Source organism: Nannochloropsis gaditana, assembly GCF_000240725.1.
Source record: "Nannochloropsis gaditana CCMP526 unplaced genomic scaffold scaffold929, whole genome shotgun sequence".
NCBI classification, from domain to species: domain Eukaryota; class Eustigmatophyceae; order Eustigmatales; family Monodopsidaceae; genus Microchloropsis; species Microchloropsis gaditana.
Genome location: NW_005803024.1, coordinates 1 through 8,463, shown reverse-complemented (window position 1 = coordinate 8,463; position 8,463 = coordinate 1). Strand labels below are relative to the sequence as shown.

At 49.9% G+C, this 8,463-nt stretch overlaps 2 protein-coding genes across 2 annotated transcripts; one reads left to right on the top strand and one right to left on the bottom strand.

Moving 5' to 3' along the window:
* Window positions 1-1,660: 1,660 nt before the first annotated feature.
* Window positions 1,661-3,678, bottom strand: NGA_0447800 (uncharacterized protein; the record flags this gene model as incomplete). Its single annotated transcript, XM_005853366.1, has 5 exons — window positions 1,661-1,825; window positions 1,967-2,255; window positions 2,384-2,908; window positions 3,192-3,298; window positions 3,463-3,678. 5 exons carry the CDS (start codon window positions 3,676-3,678, stop codon window positions 1,661-1,663), a joined length of 1,302 nt encoding a protein of 433 aa, XP_005853428.1.
* A 3,892-nt stretch (window positions 3,679-7,570) lies between these two features.
* NGA_0447900 (uncharacterized protein) lies at window positions 7,571-8,461 on the top strand (the record flags this gene model as incomplete). The annotated part of the gene is made up of 1 exon (XM_005853367.1): window positions 7,571-8,461. A coding segment is annotated over one exon (891 nt), but the record flags the coding sequence as incomplete, so codon positions are not given.
* Between the last annotated feature and the right edge of the window lie 2 nt (window positions 8,462-8,463).

Here is an 8,463-nt window from a genome sequence, read left to right as displayed (position 1 = left end):
CGAAAGAGAGGGGAAGGGAGGTTCATACCGATGACAAGAGAATGCTCGATGAGGTTGGAAGGAACTAGGAAGAGACTGTCACAGAGGATAGAGCATGTTTCTGGTTGAAGGGGAAAAAAAGTTCAAGGGGGAAAGCGTGAAAAACCAGGGATCCAATCAAGACGTGATGTGGGGAAAGTGCACGTAAGAAGAGTGTTTTGTGTGAAAATGTGCTGTTGCTATTTGGTTCTGTTTGACAGGGACAGCGGGTTGTGTGAGAAAGAAGTAATGGATAAGGTGTCAGAAACATTCGGAAAAGCCAAACGACCTGTACCACTACTTGGATCTCCCCCTTCCTCCAACCTGTGTCAACACCCTTGAAAGCGAGCGCGTCATCATCCCAACAAAACTGGGACGGCGCTGGCGCAGCTCACAGTTTCCCTCTTCGTCCACCCCAGGCAGTCGCACAAGCTTGTCGGCAGAGGCACCTGCACCCGTCTGGTGAAGATCACAGGTCACAGAGCAACGGGGAGGAAAGGGTAAGCGAATATTGATGAAAGTGGCGTCCAAAAAGGTCGAACACATTCCATCCTATCTATCAAATAATTCTCTGAGTAAATATCGACGATTATATTATTGAAAATGTGCAAAAAAATTGCGGTAGTGTCCGAATAGCCACCTCTCATCCGCTCTTCCCTCTATGCACACTTCTTGTGCCTCATTTTCACCTCTTCGTTCTCTTCGTCCCCATCCTTGACACTATTAGGCGGCGATTTCGGCGTCATCAGGGTAGCAATATAGCTGGACGTAGAGGCACGATAAAGAAGCCTGAATCAGGAACGAGAAGAGAGAAGAGATGAATGAGATGCGGAAACGGCAACGGCATTTCGAAGATGTCCAAATTGGGCAGGAAACTTACGGGCGCTTTTCTCCGCTGCCTCCACATGATTGATACATTTAAGCTGTAGTATATTTGTGGTCGTCTTCGTATTAAAGTGGTGTGAAAAACATGATAGCCTCCCGCGCATCGTCGATCCTTCCCTCCCAACATGTCCGTCCCCCGACAGGTCCGAGTGGATATCTGTGCCACCAAAAAAGCATAATACAGCATTTGACCTACGGCATAAATATAAATATAATAATAGCTAAGGATATTCAGATCCTTTTTTTCATTTTGGGGTCGCGCTATGCTATTTTGAGGGGTTTATTTCCTGCACAGCAAATCACCGCGCTGAGCTTCAAAGCTCCGCTCGCTGCTTACATCCAGTTTACGTACTTCGGGGCTTTCCTAGTTAATATGTGATGTCACAGGGTAAGATGTACACTTGATGCTAGTGTTTCACGTTGAAATTCGTCCAATCGTCAATGTGGTACAGGAAGGGAAGCACGTTCGTCGTTTTACATACTGTTTTGTGTTGACGGCACGTCGGTGGCGCTGTCAGGATGCACAATAAGTGTCTGTGAAGCGTACGGTGAGTGATGTTAACATCTTTTTCTTACTCTTGTTTTCTGATCTTGCACTGGCACCTTCCCGCCTGAATAATTGAAGGAGCTCCAGGTGGGGTATAATGAGATAATTGGAAATGAAATTATTTTATCAATTAGTGTAAAAACAACCGCATATCACAGAAATGTTTAATTTTAATTATTGCTTGTGCACATTTCATGAAGAGCTGCTATCCTATTGGTACCTCCTACAGTCGCTCTTCCTCCCGTCCACCGCCTGCTTCTCAACGATAAATAGCCTTTCCCGGTCGAGCACACCCAGAGCATTCACAGCGAAAGCCCACGGCCCCTGCAGAAGGATGGTAGCTCTGTGTGGCTCCCATCCCGCGGCAGGGCTGTCCTCGAAAATGACGTTGTGTCAGTACCTGGCATATGGGACGATGATGTACGCATGATGAACGCCAGGGGAGTGATGCCGTCGAAATACTTTACAGTATTTCCCCTTTTCATTCGTTTCCCGCTCGGCCCTTCCGCTTCTCACCTGATAATCCACCGTCAACTCCTCCCCCGCTCCTATCTCCTTGGTAGCCACCACGCGATAGCCCCGTCGAATATTTACCCCGCTGTGTATCTTTCCCCTCCGTCCTCTTCCAGTCCGGTGCTCAAGACGGAGGCAGCGCGTGGCATTGTCGTGTAGGACCTGACCACTGCCGCTTTTTGAACCCCCTTTTCCCTCCCTTCCCCCCTCTCCCTCCCCTTGGCCGCCGTCCCCGGTCTCCCATATCCAGAGCGTGGACGGCCGACAGTGGTGACGCATCAAGCAGTCCCATCTAGAAGGAGGGACACCCAAAGGGGAAAAAAGAAAAAGAGTCTCAGTCATGAAAGTTAGCTGAACTTGAGCAAGTCCAGGGTGGCAGCATTTCTTCCTCCCAATGATCGAACCCCTTCCCCTGCTTACCCGTACACTTCCCTCCTGCTCCTTTCCTCCCCAAGAGAAGCCACCAGGGAGGGAGGGAAAGAAGGAGGGGCGGGCGTGGACGTTGAGTACAGCTCGTAGGGGCTCAAGGGAATGGTGCAGTCGTCCAGCACGAGCAGAAGGGCAGGTGGCGGCGGGTGGGAATGGGGAGATGGGCTTGTGGATCTTCTTGGTGCGATCTGTGGTTCTACGGCTGCCAACGACGAAGGCTGCCTAGGGTCAAAAACTGCCGAGGGAGGGGAGGAGGAAGGAAGGAAGGGAGGGGAGATTCGGGGGGGAGGGAAGGAAAAGAAGGAGGAGGAGGCACGATATAGCGTCTCGCCCGCAGAAAAGGCGCGCGTCGCGATGATTCTTGGCCCCTGAGCTCCCTTCACGTAGAGGGTCTCTTTGGGCAGCTTTTTCTTCCCTCCCTTTCTCTTTTTCTCCTCTTCCTCCTCCTTCCCCTTCTCCTCCTCCTCCTCCTCCTCTCTCTTGAAGGAAAGGCAAATGCCAGGAGGAAGACCATCTCTGTATACAAACAAAAACAAAGGGAAGGAAAAGGGTGAGCTGCTTTTTAGAAGAAAGATCTCACAGGTGTGTCAGAGGAGTGGGGAAGGCCACAGGGCAAGGGGGAGGATCAGGAGAGGAGAAGAAAAGAAACGAAGTTCTCGAACGACATGGCGGCCGGGACAGCTTTGCCGGCACTGGAAAGAAATCTCGTTCTTGGTCACTGCTTGTCACGTTCGTTATGGTACAACATAGTACCAAAATATCTCCCTCCCTTCCATCCTCCTCCTCCCTCCCGCCTTACCTAGCGTCCAGCACACATAAATATGAGCTTTTCTCCTCTTCGAAAGCTTCAAAGACATGGTCTGCAACGGCATGGAGACGAAGAATCTGCTCTGAAAAGGGAAGGTGCTGCACTCGGGGTGCGAAAAGCAGCAAGGAGAGTATAGGATGCGGAGAGAATGCATGGACATGGGCCAAATGTTCTTCGGCGGAAAACCATCCCCGACATTTCTCGACTGATACGTCGTTGTGCATTGCTTTTTCTAGCCCCTCTCCCTCCCCTTCTTCCCTACCTTAAAACCCATCCGGAGACCCCCGCAGACACCCTCTCCTGCACTGCAGAGACACGGCTGCGGACAGTTTCCAACCTTCTCGCCCTCCCATTCTGCTAGAAAATAATCGCATGTAGCCTCCTCCCCTTTACGCAATGATCGAGCTGCAACCACGTCGTAGGTAAAGGAGTCCTGCTCCCTGTCTGACCCCTCCTCTTCATCGAACTCTCCGTCCATCGCTTCACCTATGTCGTCCTTTCCCCTCCTTTTCCTGCTTTTTCTGGTCTTTTCTGTACCTTCTACTTCTATGTTATCGACTTTTTTAATGACCGTTGAAGGTCTGCATGAGTGATTCATTAGAGCGCCGCGGGAAGGATGAAAAAAACACCATTTGGACGATCCAGCGATTGAGGGAAGGCGGGTGGTGTGCCGGTCATATGAATAGGGGTAGAAATGTCCATCAACCGCGATGATAGATGGGAAATTAAATGAAGACGCTTATTATAGTATGGAGGAAATAGATAACGGAAGAAAAATTAACATAAGAATGTAGAGTGTATGATTTCGCCTCGTTCTCTCCCTTCGTACCATTTACAAGCTGGTAGCTCCCTCGGTATACGATCTGCCCTTCTATCACGTCATCTGTCAGAAATAGGCCCCAATTATGTGTGCTATTGCTTTTTTGGTCGTCACATCTCTTATTCTTCGCGTTGCTGCCACTTGTTGCTCCGATTCCGCTGTTGCAGCTTTGCCGGTCGTACTGAGGAGCCCGGCGGACGCAAAGGAGGCAGGGAACAGAAGACATGGTGCTACCGATCAAGTCAACATGTAGTGCATTTAATAAAATGTATGGCCATGTAAAACCTGAGCGAAGACATGATATGCGCATGAGCCTGGCAAAGACAGTGCTCGCGATTGCGTGACGTTGAAGTGACGTATGCTTGTAACCTCCTCACCCCCCCAACCTCCCCTTCCTTCCCTCCTCATCGCACCCTCTACCCACGCTTGGATTCGTCCTGAGTTGAGGGTGACCACGTGATTCAAACAGACTGAAAATTTGATCTATCTATGTGAAGTTGTTTTTCGCACCTCCCTTTTGTGCCTGATATTTCTTCGTTTCTATATTCTGTTTCTCCTCATCATTTTTCGTGTCCCCTCTCATAAAATATTCTGTTCATGAAAAACACTCCTCATTCTCTGATCAGGCTTCATATATTCCTCTTATAGAACAAGGACTTTTTGTAGACTCAACTTGTCTCCTCTATTGATTGACATGAGCGGTCGTGGATTATTTAGCAGCCCGCGCTGGAATCATCCTTATGATGGAGATGGTGGAGAAGGAATGAGAGATAATCGAAGGGGGAAAAGAAGTACCAAGGGGAAGAAAAGAACAGTTTCTGAGCAGATAGGGGCAGTGTATGACATCATACAAAAATTGGCGCCGCAGATTGAATTTATGGCCCGCGTTATGAGAAGGCAGGCACGAAATGTGGACAAAGCTACAAGAAGGGACAAGATACATCGTAAAGAGGAAATCTCCCACGACAAGAACACTGCGGGAGAAGAGATAAATTCATTTGTGACAGAAAAAATTGGGATCAGCATGCGTGCACATGATGAGAAGGAGAATTACAATGAAAAGGAGGTGGACTATAAAATAGACGAAGATGGATACATGTCAGAGTCTTCATCCTTCTCTTCCATGTTCTCTTCATCTTCATCTTCCTCCTTTGTTTCTATGGCGCTCCGTTCAGCTGGTGATGGACAAAATGAGAGGCAGCAACTCACCTTGAATAAAAAAGGGAAGGGCACGCATTTTCATCGACGTGAGAAAAAAAGCCAATTTCCTATTGCCGCCCCACGGGAGTATGCCGGTGCCATGGCAAAATGGGTGCATCTCCTTGAAAAAAGGCTTAAAAGTCCCTCTTGTCTTGGAAGCACTCCATGGGCAGGGGTACGGCACATCAACATCCGGGAATCCTTCGCTGTCAAAGGAAAGGATGCGCGAGCCATGTTCGGAGGAGGAGTGCTCATGCAGCCAACACCAACGGTGAAGCGTAAGTGATGAAAGTACAAGGGAGAAGGAAAGTAGAATGAAATGCAAGGTCTAGAAGATGAGGTCATAGAAGCCTCGCTTTGTGATCGACACACACTTACTGCTCCTCACAAAATTCTCTTTTAAAAAAATCCATTTCTGCATATCAGGCGGCAGCCCACTATATATTTGGAAATTCTGGGGTCCTCAAGTGCAAGAGCTTTTTGGTCCAAGTACGTGCCACATTGTGGGGTTGGGGCGCAGGAACAAGTGCCGGTCTGGAAGTTTCGGTTTCGAAAGCTTGCTCCCCTTCCGCCTGAAGAAAATTGATGTTGAATGGCTCGCCCGCTGCCTGTCCACAACGTCGTCTCTCATTCTCCTCCCCTTCCTCCTTGCCAGTCGAGATCAAGCATGAATACTGCCCTTGTTTGAATTGGGAGGAGACTTCAGCGGCGACTGCCACGGCAATGCAGGAAAAAGTGGACGAGAAAACAGAGGGAACGGAAGGAGAAAAGTGCACACGCATCGGAGAAAGCGTGGAGAAACGATGCGTAACGCCATGGAAAGAATGCCATACACAGGAGGGAGAAGAAACAGAGGACGAAGTGAGACAGACTGACCAAGAGAAAGCAGAAGGGAAAATGATTCTGGCTTGCAAAGAAAAAGCTGCCATTGAGAACGAAATTGTGAGGACGAGGACACAGAACGTGCGAGTTCAGCTGGAATGGATGGAGGCGCGGCACCACGCGGACAAGGTAAGGAAGAAACTGAGAGAAGTTTGGTGTGTATACTATCGTCTGTCAACGCAAAGAGTATGAATATCTTCCTTTTCCGTAGAATGTTTAGAGTGTCAAGAGAACAGAAATTGCATAGGGCTAGTCTTTCAATGGCGTCTCTCCCCATGAATTTACTCCAAATTCGTTTGATCCTTTCCCGTCGACAGCTTACTCTCAATCTGATCTTTGCTTTCAAGATGCTGTAAGGCAAGCCAACGAAGACGAGAGATAGTGACTAGGTATCAGGGGGACGTCAGTGAGTAACTTACATTTGTAGGTACAATATAGGAAGAAACCAAGCCTACCATCGACCGAGAATCGTGACCAAGGATGAACACAAGAAATAAAAGACAGAGCCCGACAAGGAATGGAAAAGTGGTCAACCTGTTCGAAAAAGGATGTCTTGGTCACGCACACAGAAGGTGACGGTCGGTCGACTCCGATACCCGAACCTGGCATGATAAACAAATAGTGCAATACCTAAGCAAGGCGCGAAACTTAAACCAAGAAGAACATGGGTTCTAATATGAATGGAAGGTGGGACCTATCACCACATAAATAAGTTTTGTACATTGTTGCTTTGCTGGCCATACTTGTAAGTTACGAGAGGTTTCTAAATAGCTCCAGCGAAAATCGTTCCCGTCCGGCTATCAACTGGAAAAATTCCTGTGCCTGCATTGTTGGTGCTAAATCACCTCTTTTTAGTTATAATCAGCCAGCACGACGAGAACATTTCACTAAATGTGCCAGCTCCACTTTAATTGCCCGAGCAATATGCCCATCTGATGTATACTTGCTATCTACTCTCTTCCTTCACTCGATTGTCTCTGGTCACATGAGTCAGGCAAGAGAAAGATCAAACAATGCAAAAAAGATCGTGAGTGCATAATGTTTATTTTCAATACCAAATTTCGCTTTTTTGCTGAAAGCGAAATAAAACTTCAACCAGTCGCTCAGTATTTTACGTTGAACGTTTCCCCCGGAAGGCATGACGATATCCCAGCATCGTCTCTTTTGTTTTGTCTGGGCTTTCCCGTAGGCGTTATTGGGATAAAAAGATATGTGATCGGTGGCTGCTGACCTCAACTCATCATTCGTTCACAATTTCGTCCCATTTTCGCAGGCGCCTATGCCATCTCCGCATGCGTCGCATAAGAATGCTCCGTCCGTCACTATTTATAACCTACCTGATTACCTGCCTCCAGTCGACGAAGAACTCCACTCTCGTATGATGAAGCATTACGGTGAAGAGCATTGGAATCGTATGCGTCGGGCACTTTCTACCAGTCCATCTCATTCCTGTCTTCGTGTGAACACTATGAAAGCGGATACACAATCTGTGTTGGAGGAGGTAACCACTTATGTGAACAATCATCGCAAGCAAAGCACCTGCACTGAGGGAAAGACAGCCATAGACGGAGAACAAGCCTCCTATCCCCCATCCAAGCCGTACTTGCACCCGATTCCGCCACTCTCCTCTGACACCATCATCATCCCGCACGCGTCGTCCTTCAAACCTCCGCCTCTCTTCAATCATTTCTCACCCGTACCCAACAAATTGAATCCTTTCATCGTGGTCGTCGACCGCCTGTGCGGGGAAGCTGTGCTGCGTGGCGCCGACGTCTTCGTGCGGGGCGTATGGAGCGCGAGTGCTGGCATCGCCTCGGGCTCCCGCGTGCTCCTTCTTATGGACCTTCACCGACACTCCCAGCGAGGCTGCCTGTACGCCGACTACCAAGGCGAGGCCATCTGCATCGGGCAAGGGGTCGCCCTCGTCCCCCGTGCGGAGCTCGTCACCGCCACCCACGGCCTGGGTATCCGGGTCACCCACCGCATGGGCCCTCAAGCCCCGCCCCTAAACGGTTTCCTCCCTGGCCGTCTCTTTCCTCAAAACCTCCCTTCCCTCCTCGTCGGGCACGTCCTCGCGCCCTTGCCAGGCAGCACCGTCATCGACTTGTGCGCGTGCCCGGGCGGGAAAGCCACGCACCTTGCCACGCTCATGCGGGGGGAGGGCGTGGTGGTGGCGTGCGACCGGAGCCGGAAAAAAATCAAGGCGCTGCAGGCGTTGGGGGAAAGAATGGGGCTGCTCCCTTGCTTGTGCCCCCTCGTCTTGGACACGACCCACCCCGTCCTTCCCCCCTCCCTCCGGGACCGGCGGCACCTGCCTTCGTCTCACCCTGTGGCTGTGTTGGCCGCGGCGGCGAAAAACAC